Below are 16,014 nucleotides of genomic sequence, written 5' to 3' on the forward strand. Positions count from 1 at the left end.
TAATTTCTGATTATTTTATTGCTCTTCTGTCTGTTTTAACTTTCTCTTTTCAGGTGAAGTTTTTGTATTGAATGATGGTGGAGAAGTTGACTTAGATTTGGGAAATTATGAGAGATTTTTGGACATCAATCTCTATAAAGATAACAACATCACCACTGGAAAGATATATCAGCACGTCATTAATAAAGAAAGACATGGCGATTACCTGGGAAAAACCGTTCAAGGTGATATTTTAAATTCTGGGGGATAGTAGTCCATTCAGTCTTCTTAAAAGAGTGATCAGGTAGAACAAGCTGCTCCTTGCTGCATCATCTTATTCGTTTCTTCTTACCAAGAGATATGGGCATATTCCTGTAATGCTGGGCTTCTGGGTTCAAGGAAAGGAGGAGTAGAAAAAGGAGCTAGTAGTTTTGTTCTGACTTTCTGCTCATTTTCCCCCTTTTGCATGCAAAAATCTGGTATATGGGCCTAAAATAAGACATGCTTGCCTTCTTTGGTTTTGTCTTTTAGTTGTTCCACACATCACTGATGCAGTTCAGGAATGGGTAATGAATCAGGCAAAAGTTCCGGTGGATGATGACAGAAAAGAGCCACAAATTTGTGTAATTGAGGCAAGTATGGAACCTTTTAGGATATATATATCCACAGTGAACTTGGAGAACTAGCTTGCTTTCTCTTTGCTACTTACTGTAAAAAGGTCAGACTGAAGTTTTTTGGAGAGCAGCAATACAAAGACATGTTTTATGTTCTTTGGTTTGTTCTGAGAATGATAGGCATGGTCTTATCCCTACAGCTTCTGTTCACTTGATTAAATATCTTCTAGAATACTGCTGAAACTGAGCTGCTTAAGAGTTTATTAATTTATAAAATTAAAGCAGTTATTGAAATGTGAAATGTCTGTTCTGAGATGCAGACATTTGACTGAAGCTTTATACTGTTAATAGTATTGAGAAAACTTGTGTAATACCTGAAATCTCCTATGGTCAGTAGAAGAGCCTGTAACACTCCCGCTTTTCCATGTGGCTTCAAATGACCTTCTTGTTGCTCATGGTTGTGTTTAAAGGAATGTATTTAAACACTGTGTAAGTTAGTTTCCCACTTTCTGGTGTTATTTTTGAGATCTTTGCAGATCTTTTTTATCACTTAACCTGCTGATGTTCTGCACAGTGGAAACAGTGAGTTTTACCCATCCTTAGTAGGGCATTGAGACAACTGGAAGAAAGGCAGGTAGCAATTGCTAGTGTTACTGTTACAGCAGAAAATACAGAAAAAGATTATACCTGATAATTTGACAGAAGAATACATCATGGATTTAATGCCAGAGTCAACCACTTTGATCAATAATGTGATAAACTGTGACCCAGGCCACAGAATTGCTCTGTATTTCTTATACAGAAGAATAGGCCTTGATTAAAATATATTTACTGGTGCAGCTATAGATCTTTTTTATGATATGCACAGTGAGAGTCAAACGTTTCATTTAAAACAAATGTAAAAACAGTAAATACAGAAGTTGCGCAAGAACATTAATAAGTGATGGGCTTGTCAGTCCTTTAACTTCAAACTTAATCTTCTGTTTCCTCTGTGTAAGGCTTTATTTTGTTATAGCTCCAGCCTGATAAAAATATTTTGCTTCAGGACTTTAAGGGTAACTGTAATGTTTTTCCATGGCAAAATCCTGAAGAAGTTAGACTGAATGTGTGTGTCACATGCTAATATAGTCAGGAGTTCTTCTGGTACTAGGTGAGTACAAATATGCAGTTCTGTCAAAGGCCACTTGGTGGCACAGAAAGATCATTCTGAAATAAAACTCTTTCAAAAGTTATGTGCTAAACATTGATTTATTCAGTGCTTAATCTACTACAGCTCTTTGTGTCCTTGGAAGACATCTAATTTTGTCTTTATAAATAGGTTTTATCATGCGCTTCGTTTTGGGTTTTGGTTTGGTAGTAAATATTTAAAGTTTTATAATGTGAAATACTATCTCACATTATCCATATGGCATTTATTGATGTTAGAAAGCTATGATAATATTGCAAAATGTCTGTATCTTGCTGGTTGCAGCTGTTCATTAATCTGAAAGACAGGAAAATATATTTTTGGGGTCTTTTTGTATAAAAACCTTCACATCAGCTTAACTATTGATTACTTGCTCACAACTTTGAAGGGAGTGAAAATGATATGAAGCATGTATTATTCAGCAGCACCACACATCTTCCCATGGGAAGCTTATGTGTATGGTGTAAAGCGAGTATAACAAATCTGGAAAATCATTTCATGTTTTCCACAAGAAAATGCACAGAATAGATGAGGATTCTTTGCAGACTATGCCTACAAATGTCAGTTGTCATTTTTTTAAAGGTGATAATTTCAGAAAACTTCTTGAATATGTAAGACAGAGACTATTTTTTTCTTTTGTTTTTGCTTTGTGCCACTCTGACAGATCCAAACTCTTTTTCAGCTGGGGGGAACCATTGGAGACATTGAAGGAATGCCCTTTGTTGAAGCATTTAGACAGTTTCAGTTCAAAGCAAAAAGAGAGAACTTCTGTAATATCCATGTTAGTCTAGTACCACAGGTAAGTTATTAGTAAAATCGATTTTACACTATATTGGGCTTTATATTTGTTTACTTTTCTCGCTAACACTTTTCATGCTGGAGGGTTTTAGAGACAGAGGTGAAACCCAGTCACATTGGGGTAAATAAAGGCCTTGATAATTACTTTATTAATGTAAGAATCTATTTTAATGTTCTAAATGACAAAAAGACCCCAAACCCTTATCGATGCTAATTTATCTAGAAGGCTGAATACAATTGTGCTTTGCACTGGAAGGTACTGGTACATTATGAACCCACTAAGAAAGACACTCAGACTTTTTAAGGTATTGTTTAAAATTGTATTTGTTAGAGCTAGGACTTTAAGGAGAGAGTGGTATAAATTATTGAATGGCCTTGATGTGCAGCATGCACATCCATAGAAAAGATTCTTCCCTTTTGGTCATTTGAGCTAAGAGATAATTTTCTTGCAAGGAAACAACTGTATAACTTTAGTGTCAAACAGAAAGGTTGTTCTCAGGAGAACATCTTGTGGCATTCCTAGATAAAGGCAGGGCCATGCAGGTGGTGGAATCACAGTTGCTGAGTGGCAGCTGCCTGCAGGCTCCTCTGTTAACAAAGAGCTGGCTGAGTTTGTCCTGCTGCCAAGGGTTTTGTGCAGCATAGGCCTTGGCCTCCTTAAGTGAACTCTGGTGTGGATCAGTAACTCCTTGATGTACCATGGTCTTCCAGTTAAGACCACTACAACTTTTTGTACGGGGCTAAAAGTATTTTTCCATTTGAACTCCAAATTATTCTCTTATTATTTTAAGAGACAAGTATTCACTGGGGGGATTTTGGTAAGCAAAAGTTGATAATGATGGCATGATTGCACCTTGTACAGATAAAAAGAAAATTAATAACCACTGCAGCTATGGGTTAGAAGATTGATCAGCAATTGGTAGGATTTGTTCTGTATATTTGAGAATAGAATCATTTGCTAGGCTGATTTTTTCCAAGGACAGTCACTGAAGGCTTTGTGCTATGTTGGATATTCTCCATTATCAAAATCCGGATTTTGGAATATTATTCTGCCTCAGTCAGTTATATTGAATCTTGTTATTTTTTTCTTTCAGAGAAGAAATAAGCCTGACCTCAATTAGGGCCATGTGGTTTCTTCACAGAATTTCTTATATAAGTAATAACACTAGTGCCATTTCTGTTTTGGATGTATTTTGGATATGTTTACTTGCTGCAAGTATTATTACTTGCAATGACTTTTTTCTCTTAACCTGTAACTGCTCTGTTAGTAAATGATAGTTGCTATTTGAACTTTCAAAATTTGTCTTTCCAGCCTAGTGCTACTGGTGAACAGAAGACCAAACCAACACAGAACAGTGTTCGAGCGCTGAGGGGTCTAGGCTTGTCTCCAGATTTGGTGAGTCAGTAAATACAGATTTTTATTCTTATAGGTCATCTAGATGTGACCTTGCATAATCTGCGCTCAAAGAATAAGTCTTCGTCTCCCATGAGAGACAAGAATTTTAGAAAAAACGCAACATATATGCTGCACAGCTTCACTAAAGCCACAGGAAATCAAATTACTCAAATTCACTCTAAGTTAACTTAACTTAATTCAGTGAACTTCATGCAATATCTTGGGACTGTAGCCGTGTTCTTCTGGAGGGATCTTTGCAGAAAAATCATTCTGCACTGCTAAAAATATTCTAAAGTCTGTGTTTACTTTATGGGAAGAACTAGAATGCTTCTGGCTTCTAACATTCTGTCACAAATTTCTTTTTAAGCATGATTAAGAAGAAGCAATCCTACCTTTGAAGTACAGCTTTTAAGAATACTCCTGCTTGGGTATATAAAATGTGTGGGTAAATCTTCAAAGTAATGTTCCTCAATTTCTTTCATATAATGGTTTGGTTTGGGAGGGATCTTTAAAGGTCAGCTAGTCCACCCCACTCGCAATGAGCAGGGACATCTTCAACTAGGTCAGGTTGGTCAAAGCCCCATCCAGTGCTGAATATTTGGATCCCTAGGAATTGGGGCATCTACCACCTCTCTAAGCAACCTGTTCCAGTGTTTTGCCACCCTTGTTATAAAAAATGTCCTCCTCCTATGTAGCCTGAATCTATGCTCTTTTAGTTTAAAACTGTTACCCCTTGTACTATTGCAACAATCCCTACTATATGGTCTGTCCCATCTTTCTTATAAGCCCCCTTAAGTATTGAAAGGCCACAGTAAGGTCTCCTTGGAGCTGTCTCTTCTCCAGACTGAACAACCCCAACTCTCTCAGCCTTCTTTCACAGGAGAGGTGCTCCAGCCCTTTCATAATTTTTGTGAGGACTCCAGAGCTGGATGCAGTACTGGGTCTCACCAGAGCAGAGTAGAGGGGGAGAATCACCTCACTTGCTCTGCTGGCCACACTTCTTTTGATGCAGCCCACGATATGGCTGGCTTTTGGGCTGCAAGTGCACACTGCTGGCTCATGTCCAGCTTTTCATCCAGCAGGATCCCCAAGACCTTCTCTGCAGGGCTGCTGTCAGTCCCTTCTTGCACCACATAGTATAATGAGCCTAAAGCTAGCAAGTTTCACCTCGTGCCAGTTGGTAACTTATGACAAATGCTCAACTCCTTCCATTCTTTCTCCCCAGTGCTCTAGTTAGGAGTATGTCCTTATTTCCTGGATGTAGTGTTTACCTCCCTGGCACTTCTTGGGAGCAGATAGAAGACATAGGTAGATTGCAGCTCCCTGCTGTCATACCTGTTTGCCATTGAAGATGTTAATCTGCTTGGTCAAGTGTTGATAACGCTGAAGCCAGGGCAACACAGCTTCAAATGCCAGTACAACCTCAGTTCAGACTTGTGCTTATATCTTCTTGAGCTGAAGCTGAAGATGCTCTCTGTTTCTAGGTCTACTTCAGAAACAGAAAAGGACAGTTTTGCTCTTTCGAGTGAGGCTAATGGTTAAGTCAAAGGATATTTTCCATACTTGATTCTTGAAGTTGTCAAGCATTTTCCATTCCCATGAAGTCCACTGGGAGAAAAAGCTTCCTAGCCCTTCTCAGAAATGAAAGAGTAGTGAGAATAGTTACTGCTTCTGTATAGCATTTATATCCTCAAAAAGGAAAAATGATTCATGAAAGTATGGGCACACAACTAAATTTTGTGTTGTGCTTCTTTCTGAATTTTTTGTAACTCTTGCATTGTACATTTATCAAAAAGCATGTTTATAAAACCAGTGGCTTTATAAACAGGATATGTGAGGGATGTGCTACATAGCTTCAGATTGTTGTGACATGGTAACTGTAATCAGGTTTTGGAGGTAAAAGCTTCTATTAACACAATGTTGCTCTGTATTGCAAGCTTCAGATCCTAAATTTGAAAATCCCTCATGAGATGCTAATTGTATATGGGAAGTTGCATGTGATTTTTGAAGGCCATTAAGATAATGGCCAGTGCCTGACTTTTTTTTTCTTTCTTTCCAAATTGATTTTTTATAAACCCTGTTAAAAGTGTGTGTGTGTGTGTGTGTGTGTGGGCGTGTGTTATAAAAGGAAAACGGACTAACGTAGTCATTTCTCACATCTCGAGTTGTTGACTGGGGCAGTTCTGGGACTGCCAGAAGTGCAGTATTTTTAATTTTTAAATTTTTTTTTTCCAAGCTGCTGCTGTTGGCCACTGAAGCGTAGAAAGATTACCCTCCTAGCATAGCCTCTTGGCACTGCTGTAAAGTTGCTTGGGCACTGCTTCAAGAAAATCTGTAAATGGTTTCTCTCTCAGGCAGGGGCCCAAGGCCAAGACAGCATGTGGGGAAGTTCCTAGAGCAGCAGTCAGGAGGGCCTCCTTTGTCAGCTGTGCTGCTGGGCTGCAACTTGGCTAGACCTGTCCTTAATACCTGCTGCCTCGCTGTCTGGTCCTAGGCTTCCCCAAGGTGGCATGCTGGGCCAGTCTCAGCTGTGTGTGTACAGGAGCCTTTCTGTTCTCTGTGGGGTGTTGTAAACGCTTAATGAATATGCTATATCTGCAGATCTAATGGACTCTGCTACAGCATTTTGAAAACTGATTACATGCTTGTCAGTGCTGCCCTAGTCAATTGAACTGTTCCTCATCTTATTTGTGTTCTGTTTCTTTGAGATGCATCTTTGCCACCATTGTTGTAGTTTTGTACTTTCATGCCGATTCTGATGGTTTTGATTTCTGTGACTCCATTAACTTTAAATTTGTCTCAGCAAGATGGATAATAGATTTCAAAGTGGATATAATTATATGCTCATACTATCAAAGTTTATGAATTATGACTTCAAACAGTACCAAATTTTTAAGTATGAGTTGTGCTTAATTGAATAGAATGTACAAATTGTTTCATAATTCTTTTTTGATTACTAGAATGTGAACTATTTTTCCCTTATACCTGGCATCATTTTCCCATTTCTAGAATTTCTTGCAAGAGTAGGGAATTTATTTAGACTTCATCAATATCAGTGTAGCTAAGATGCATTCTGGCAAGGTGATCAATGATCTATTAAAATTTACTGAACAAAAAAGGAGTTTAATGGAGTAAGTAGCTGCATTTGCTGGAAAGATAAGGAAAAGAATGAATTAATCTTTTATCAGGGTCATCCTACTTTCTGTTATGCTTTCAGGATTCAAAATAGCTTAAGGTAGTAGACTGAGTAATCAATAGACACATCGAGAGAGCAGTTCTGCATTTTGAGCTAGTTGCCTGAAGATACATAGTGCAGAAAAAACCTCTTTCTGACAAACACCAAAACATATGCTTATTTTCTTTATTGGTAAAAATTATCAGTATTTTCTAAAATTCCTGAGGTTTACATGTATCAGCAAAAAAATAACAGAATAATCGCACCAGGAAAAAGCCCACAGAATTATGACTTGGTTTTCTCATCTTCAGCCTCCTCCTTTTTATCATGATGTGCAAATTAAGAATTATAAAAAGCTGCTGAAGTACGGAAGTAGTAGAAAACATGCATATAAGCTAAGTATTATTGCTCTAACTTTAGCTGATAAGATCACTATTTCTTTTTATTCATCATATTATTCATACTTACAGAGGTGCTAGACCTCTGTAAGTAAAGAGTATTACAATAGTAGCTACAAGAAAGGAGATCATGAGGAAGCAGTATTACAGAGAATGCCAAAGAAAGATTAATAAAAATGGGTCAGTATGGGCAGGTGACTGATTTACTACTGCCTTGGCAGCAGATATTTGTGAGCTATGATATATTGTAGAACCCCAGAAGAGGGAAAGTGGGAGGAAAAGGCACATCTGTTTGGGCTGTGTTTCCAAAGGAGATTAATTTCTCCATGAACAGTATTGAGAATCTTCTATTGCTTTGCCTAGTAAATATTTAAGATTTTTTTTTTCTGTTATGACAGATTGTCTGCAGAAGTGCAAAACCTATAGAAATGGCAGTGAAGGAAAAGATTTCCATGTTTTGTCATGTGGAGCCTGAGCAGGTCAGTACTTAAATATTTTATTTGTCATTATTTAAACATGTAGGAAAGCATACAAATATTTCTGTGTGCTTCTGTTTTCAACTTCAGACTGTTTCATTCATATATAATTGTTTTTACAATTTTTATGTTGCTGTCAGGTACACTATAATGCTTAGAAAATATTGGGAGTTTATATGTTAAATTTTGTATCAAACAATAAGTAACAATTTAAAAGCATGCAGTGTAAAAAGCTAATAAAATGAATTGATTTTGAATGCATGGTTAATGACTATGTGTAGTTGGGAAAACTGTGCAGTTTCAAGCTATCTTTGATTATTGTCCATAAATCATCTCAGGTGGCTATAATAATGGGTGAACAAAGTGTGGTTAAAACTAGGGGTTTTGCTTACGTCCACAGATCATCTCAGCCACGTGAACACTCTTACTGTGATAATATATGCAATAGCACTCCTCCAGTACCTGAAAGGGGCCTACAGGAAAGCTGGAGAGGGACTTTTTGCCAGGGCAAGTAGCAATAGAACGAGGGGGAATGGTTTTAAACTGGAAGAGGGTAGATTTAGACTGGATATGAGGAAGAAACTCTTGGCTGTGAGGGAGGTGAGACACTGGCACAGGTTGCCCAGGGAAGTTGTGGATGCCCCCTCCCTGGAAGTGTTCAAGGCCAGGTTGGACAGGGCTTTGGACAACCTGGTCTGGTGGGAGGTGTCCCTGCCCATGGCAGGGGATTGGACTGGATGAGCTTTAAGGTCCCTTTCAACCCGAACCATTCTGTGATTCTATATTAAAGGTATAACAGATGCCAACAGTTACGCTGTTTTGCAAATATGTTTCAGTGTTGACCTCTCTCTCTACAGATGTGTAATAAAAAGCTTTTCATAATAAGATTCCAGATGAGGACATAGAGGGTAGTGTGGTCATTATTCCCCCTCCTCCCTGTCCTCTCCCTGCTTTGCTTCCATCTTACTATCTGTGGCAGACACCACCTTTGGGCTAGCTTCAGGAAAATCCTTCAGAAACGCCTTTATGTTTACTCTCCAGCCAGAGAGTGACAACTGGAAATTCAATCAAACAGAAATGGTGTGTGCTTTTCTGGCAGTATCACATCATGTGTAAGCATATATGTACTCAAATTCCAACTGCAGTTACTACGCCAGTTTAACTGGACCGAGGGTCCAATGTGTAACTGAACTTCCCTTAGAGCTCCCTAGCAGGGAGGGTGTGCTGTTTCATGGTGCTGTTGTTTTTTTCAAAAGTTCTGCTTTTTGGAATAGAAGCTCAGTAGTAGTACTAGTCACAGCTTTCATGAAAAGCAGTGTATATCATCCTGGGTAGAGGGCTGCACTCTTCTTTTGCTGTTGTGGCTTCTCAAATGCCCATTCACAGCACTGTGTTCTGTATTATTGGTGTATTCCTGTCAGTTAGATGGGATACTGCTAGGTGCCATACTGTGTTGCAGCCTTATTTTTTTTTCCTTTTCATGACAGTATTCATCAGAATTCGGCAAAGCCATTCTTAACTACCCTGTGTGTTTTAAAATTGATGAACCACTTCTGGATTTCAGAAGGCACTGGCCACATGTCTATATATTCCCTAGAATGATCCTGGATTTCTTGTGAACTGAAGGATTAGATGCACCATCAGTCTTCTTGGAGCTATGTGCAATGTCAGTAAAGAAGAAACTACAGTTTATTTTGTCTAGAATGGTGATTTATAGTCTCAAAGGGATCAATCTTTTCAGTGCACCTTTCCCATTTATTTGCTATCATAGAATCACAGACTGGTTGAGGTGGACAGGAAGTTCATCTCGTTCAACGCCCCTGCTCAAGCAGGGCCACCTAGAGCCAGTTGTCCAGGTCTATTATTCAGGCAGCTTTTGAATATCTCCAGGGAGAGAGACTCCACAACCTCCATGGGAAACCTGTGCTGTGGCTCAAGTCACCCTCAGAGTGAAAAAATTTTTTTCTCCTGTTCAGAGGGAACCTCCTGTGTTTCAGTTTGTGCTCATTGCTTCTTGTCCTATCATTGGGTACCACTGAAGAGAGCCTGCCACCATCTGGTTTGCACCCTTCTCTCGGGTATTTCTATTTGTTGATGAGATTTTCCACCCCCATCCTCAAGCCTTCTCTTCTCCAGGCTCATCAGTCCCAGTTCTCTGTCTTTCCTCTTACGAGAGATGCTGCAGTCCCTTAATCACCTTCATGGCTCTTTGTGGTCCATGAACTCTTTCCAGTATGTCCATGTCTCTCTTGTACTGAGGAGCCCAGAACTGGACCCAGCACTCCAGGTGTGGCCTCACCAACGCTGGGTAGAGGAGAAGGATCACCTCTCTTGACCTGCTGGCAACACTGCTAATGCAGTCAGGATGCTGTTTGTTGGCTCTTGCTCAATTGGTGTCTGCTGGGACACCCAGGTCCTTTTCTGCCAAGCTGATTTCCAGCTGGGTAGCCTCCAGCATATGTTAGTGCCTGAGGTTGTTCCTCCCCAGGTGCAGGACTTTGCACTTCCCCTTGTTGAACTTGATGAGGTTCCTGTCTGCCCATTTCTCCTGCCTGTTGGCAGGATGGCAGCACAACTCTCTGGCATATCAGCCACTCCTGCTACTTTGGTGTTACCTGAAAACTTGCTGTGGGTACACTCTGCCCCATCTTCCAGATCGTTAATGAAGATGTTAAACAGGACTGGACCCAGTACTGCCCCCTGGCATACTCCACTACTCACTGGCTTTCAACCAGACTTTGTGCTGCTGATCACCACCTTCTGGGCCCAGCCATTCCACCAGTTTTCCTCGCTGTCTGCTCATCGTGCCCATACATCAACAGGTTGTCTGTGAGGATCCTGCTGGAGACAGTGTTAAAAGCCTTCCTGAAGTCCAGGTAGGCAATATCTACTGCTCTCCTCTCATCTGCCAGGCCAGTCACTTCATCGTAGAAGTTTATCAAGTTGGTCAAGTATGGCCTTCCCTTGGTGAATCCATGCTTACTGCGCCTGATGATTTTCTTATCTTTTGTGTGCCTGGAAATGGTGTCCAGGACTGTCATAACTAATCCATGAAGACAACATGCTATTTTGTCCACAGACTTCCTCTTAGTGGATTTAAAAAAAAAATTTATTCTATCAAGTCCTCCCTTTCACTTCAATGTATGTACCACCAAAACAAGAGCAGTGTCTTCAGCTTGTTTCAGAATTATAACAGTCTCTGTAGGCAGCATGGCTGTAACCTAGAGCAGCTAGTGATTCTTTCTTAATGCTATATCCTTAGGATTGTAGCTGGCAAGATTGGAAGAACAGTAGGATAAACCTTATTCCTACTCCAGGAGGGCTGTGGTTACCCTATTCTTTTTGCTGTTGAATGGGCACTTAGAGAAACATGAGACAGTATGTGTGTGTACATACTTATGTGATGAACAGAAATAATGCAAGGATAACGAAGCGTGTATCCTTTAGTTCTCATGTGTATCAGGGAAGAGAACACTTGTGCTCAGGATTCTGAGTGTGGTGTAAGCTAAGGGCTATGAACTTAACTGCCAGCAGCTTGGATGTGGTTTATAAATGTGTTCTTAACTAAATGATCCTTGAATGAAGTATGCTCATTAATTAATCACGTAACCTAATTCACTAATAAAATTCTTTTGGGAGACTTTATTGCAACCTAACTGGGTCAGTTTTGTTAGGTTCCATCTGTGGTCTTTCCCCATTAATGTTCTTCAAGTTTGTGAGAGAAGGAGAAAGAAGTGTTAGCAAGCATGACTGCTTGTGTGGCCAGATGTTTGTTTGGATGTGTGTCCACTGATGTGTTGGTGGACTTGACAAGCAATTCTTGTATGATGGTGTGATGAAGAAGTTGTGATGAAGAAGTGAAGCACATTTTTATTTCTTGGTTACTTTTTCCTTGTAGATATAGTGGAACCTTAAATATTAGCTGTGCTGCCCTGCTCATTTGAAATAAAAGTATTTAAAAATCATTATGTATTAATAATACAAAACACAAGTTATATGCAAAAAAAAAAGTATGTTTCCTATGAAAAAAATTTAGATAGGTCTTTTCTGTTATGCTTTTTTGTTAGGTGATATTTATCCATGATGTTTCTTCCACTTATCGAGTACCAATCCTCTTGGAGGAACAAGGCATCATGAGGTATCTTAAACAGAGGTTAAATTTACCCATTGATGACCAGCCAAGTGATCTTCTAATGAAATGGAAGAAAATGGCTGACAGGTATTTCAACTCCTGCTGCTTTTTCTAGAAGTGTTTTAACTTTGAGTTAGGTTTTTAGCTGCTGTCAACTCACCAAACTGGACTGGGATCAGTAGCATGCTGCTCACCTGTGAATGGCCTGGGTTTAAAAACATTGTCACTTTTGAGATTTTAGAAGATATTTTGTGAAGCTAAAGAAAAAGCAAACACAGTTTAAATGTTTTCTTTGTGAAAATTGTTGTAATAACCAAAAAACTTCTTTTGTCAGATACGAAAGGTTGCTGAAGGTGTGTTCTATAGCTCTCGTTGGCAAGTACACAAAACTGAGTGATTGCTATGCATCTGTTTTCAAGGCTCTGGAACATTCTGCACTGGCAATTAATCACAAACTGGATTTAATGGTGAGGATATTTCTGGATTTTGCTTTCAGGAATACTTTGAATATGCTCTACCAGTTCCCATCATGTGACGCAGTTTTAATTCATGTGAAAATTAGAAAACGAATCATGCAGATAAATACAGACTGGCCGAGCATCTCATTTTTTTAAAGAAGTGTTTACAGATTTAATTATTTTATTTGGAACTAAACTTTTCTGAAAAGAATGCTGCAATTACCCAAAACTGGGTCTGATGAAAAAGCAGATTTTACCTGAAAATTTATATTCACATTCAAAGGTAGGTTTCACTTATTCTCTTGATACTGCTTATGATGTTAATGAGATTAGCTTAAAGACAGGAGAAAATAGGTAAATTGGAAAGCAGTTTAGTTTCTTTTTAAAATTCAGTGCCAGAAGCTGTTGCTCTTAATTTCAGTTAATTTTCTAAGAGCTGTCTATTTTATCTTCAGCTGGATTCTAACGATATCAGAATTGAGCCATAAACTTAGTTTCTCCAAAATAGTAGTTCCTCCAATAAAGAACTGTTTAGGGATGTAATTTGTCTCACAGAATCACAGAATGTTAGGAGTTGGAAGGACCTTGAAAGATCATCCAGTCGAACCCCCCTGCCAGAGCAGGATCACCTAAACCAGGTCACACAGGAACACGTCCAGGCGGGTTTTGAATGTCTCCAGAGAAAGAGACTCCACAACCTCTCTGGGGAGCCTATTCCAGTGCTCTGTCACCCTCACAGTGAAAAAGTTTTCCCTCATGTTCAGGTTGAACCTCCTATGCTCCAGCTTGCTCCCATTGCCCCTTGTCCTGTCATTGGCTGTCACAGAGAAGAGCCTGGCTCCTTCCTCCTGACACTTGCCCTTTACAGATATATAAACATTAACGAGGTCACCCCTCAGTCTCCTCTTTTCCAAACTAAAGAGACCCAGCTCTCTCATTTTAATGAGAATAGAAAGTTGAACTGCATGGGGAAAAACTGTTACCAGCTTTCTCCCTGGTGGAGCTATCCGTTTCCATTGCTGAGGTTTGTTGCTAGGGATGGCAAGTCTGGGGGACAGAAGCAGCGTGAAAGTGGGTATTATCACATAGCACCTCGAGTGTTTTCTTTTTGCTGACTTGATGGAGAAGGTGACTAGCCTTGTACCAAGGTGACCAATTATGTTTTGTCCTCCCATCCCTGCTTGGTTCTGATGGACTGTAAATAGGATGGTGAAGTAGTTGCAGTAGCTTATGATGATGTAGAATGTACTTTTCACTGTGGCTTGCACTGTTGTGGCCTCTGAAATCACCCTGTTGTTTTCTCACAGTATCATTCTGCTGCTTGTCAGGCACATCAGGCAGCTGCAAATCCTTCATCTTTTGCTTCTTATTGTTGATGTCATCCCAGAACCTTTTCAAGTAGAGGAGACATGCAGAGATGCACAAACAAAAGCCAATCTGAACTATTTTTTCTGTAGTTCACTTCTTTACTGAGAAGTGGGTTGATTTATTCTCTGGGGAGGGGGAAGAGGCCCTTCCTAGCAAGAGAAAACGAGAAAAGAAAGAGAGAAACTGCTTATCTTAGTGTTCTTCTCTTGTCTTCTATAAGGAATGCTAAATGTTGAGTGGTATAGAGACATAAACCAGCTAGGGGACTACTCAAGAAAACAAAATAACTTAATGTTTAGGAGGAGTAAATATTTTTCTGCATACTAAGGAACTTACATGTAGTGTTCACTGCTAAAAAGTATCTCTGAAATTACAAGTACTAAGCAGAATTCAAGTAGATTTTGTGTGTTTATGTGACTAAAAAGCCAATTGATGGATATAATGAAAAATATTTTATAAACTCACAAAGCAAAACAAAATAAAATCATCAGAAAATTAGCCTCGGGAAGAAATAGCTTATGTTTTAAGGCTTAAGCTGTCTCTTTTCCCTTGAAGGGAAAGGAGGTATCTTGGAGGAAAAAAAGAAAATAAATATTTTTAGGAAATAGATAAGCTTTCCTCCACAGTAAGTTTTCTTCCGTGATATACATACATGTGTAGCTGGGAAGTACTCAGACTAGTTGAAAACAGACTTGTGTCCGTGGGACCAAACAAAATGCCTAGAGTGCAGAGGGAGCTGGCTTGTGTCCTTGTGAGGCCACTCTCCTGTCAGCTCTGAGGGGTTATGGCGACTGGGGGAAGTTCTTGATGACCAGAAAAGGGCATCTGTTGCATCAATCTTCAAAAAAAGGCAGAAAGGAGGATCTGGGAAAATGGCAGATGGTCAGCCTCACTCAGTCCCTGGAAAGATTATGGAGCAAATACTCCAAGAAGTTGTTTCTGTGTGCATGAAAAACAAGAAAGTGAGAACAGCCAGAATTAATCACTGGAAATTTTCAGATCGTGACTGGAAATAGCCCTGAGCAACCTGCTCTAGTTTGACCTGCTCTGGTCAAGGGGTTAGGCTAGGGACCTCCCAAGGCCCTTTCCAACCTACGTGATTCTGTCACTCTAAATGATGTTATGTGTTAAACTGGCAGATACATAGTGGGAAATTTTAATGATATGTGAAATACCTTTGCTTTTAGTAAAGAAGTGAAAGGCACCAAGTCTGCAGATGTGTAGTTAGCTTTGTGTGCAACTAGTCTTAGGTTTGCTGGGGCTCAAACTTTAACCAACATGTGAATCAATGGTTGCTGGAGCTCCAGTGTGGTGCTGACATGGTAGCAGACAATGGCTCCTACTGTACTTACCTGCATGTGCTAACCTCCTTTTTAGTGTTTTTGTCCAAAGGCTCTCCATATAATCCTGTGTTCTGAAGGATCTTCTTAGTATTGTATGTGGCATCCAGCTCACAACCTAGCATCCACATATCTGAGTGATGAAATGTTGATGCTGCTGATCAATGTGCTGGCTCAATATGTTTGTTCAACTTTAATTGAAGTTTCCCTTTCCAACGTCCCAGCATGATAAAGTGTCCTTTTAGTTTATAGTATCCTACTTGTGTGGAATAACAACATTCATAAACAGTTATTTTTATGTTGTATTTTTAATGCCTTCTGGAGTGTGGAAAATGATTGCTAGAAGGTAATCCTACCTGGAAAACTTTCAGCAATCTTCTTGTTGGTTTCATTTCTCTGCACACAAATCAGTTTTGTCATTTCAGATGATCTTACTTTTATGGGGGATGAACTCTACAGCAGGATTATTATAATTATGTTATTCTGAGAAAAAGAGTGACAAAACCAAGAATCAAACTCTGATCTTTTGTGTCCCCAGTGCAGTACATAGCCAGCTCACCCATTTGCTCTAGTGGTAGCTCAGAAGCCATGCTTACTAATGGCAGTAGAGATTCTAATGCAGTAGTTTCTAGTAGGATGTAGATAATGATTCCCTCTCAACAGCTGATGCTTTCATCCGAGTCCCCAGGAATGC

General features: G+C 39.5%; 1 protein-coding gene across 3 annotated transcripts in view; it reads left to right on the forward strand.

Annotated features, from left to right (window-relative positions):
• CTPS2 (CTP synthase 2) overlaps nucleotides 1–16,014 on the forward strand; it is a 68,578-nt gene that overhangs the window by 981 nt on the left and 51,583 nt on the right. For all 3 annotated transcript variants that reach the window (XM_010181836.1, XM_010181835.1, XM_010181834.1), the window contains exons 2-8: nucleotides 54–224; nucleotides 511–611; nucleotides 2,462–2,578; nucleotides 3,890–3,973; nucleotides 7,945–8,025; nucleotides 12,090–12,241; nucleotides 12,489–12,621. In XM_010181836.1, coding sequence (XP_010180138.1) covers nucleotides 54–224; nucleotides 511–611; nucleotides 2,462–2,578; nucleotides 3,890–3,973; nucleotides 7,945–8,025; nucleotides 12,090–12,241; nucleotides 12,489–12,621 — 839 coding nt within the window. The remainder of the gene's footprint in view (nucleotides 1–53; nucleotides 225–510; nucleotides 612–2,461; nucleotides 2,579–3,889; nucleotides 3,974–7,944; nucleotides 8,026–12,089; nucleotides 12,242–12,488; nucleotides 12,622–16,014) is intronic.

This window comes from Mesitornis unicolor, unplaced genomic scaffold (genome assembly GCF_000695765.1).
Source record: "Mesitornis unicolor isolate BGI_N332 unplaced genomic scaffold, ASM69576v1 scaffold7203, whole genome shotgun sequence".
Lineage (NCBI taxonomy): Eukaryota > Metazoa > Chordata > Aves > Mesitornithiformes > Mesitornithidae > Mesitornis > Mesitornis unicolor.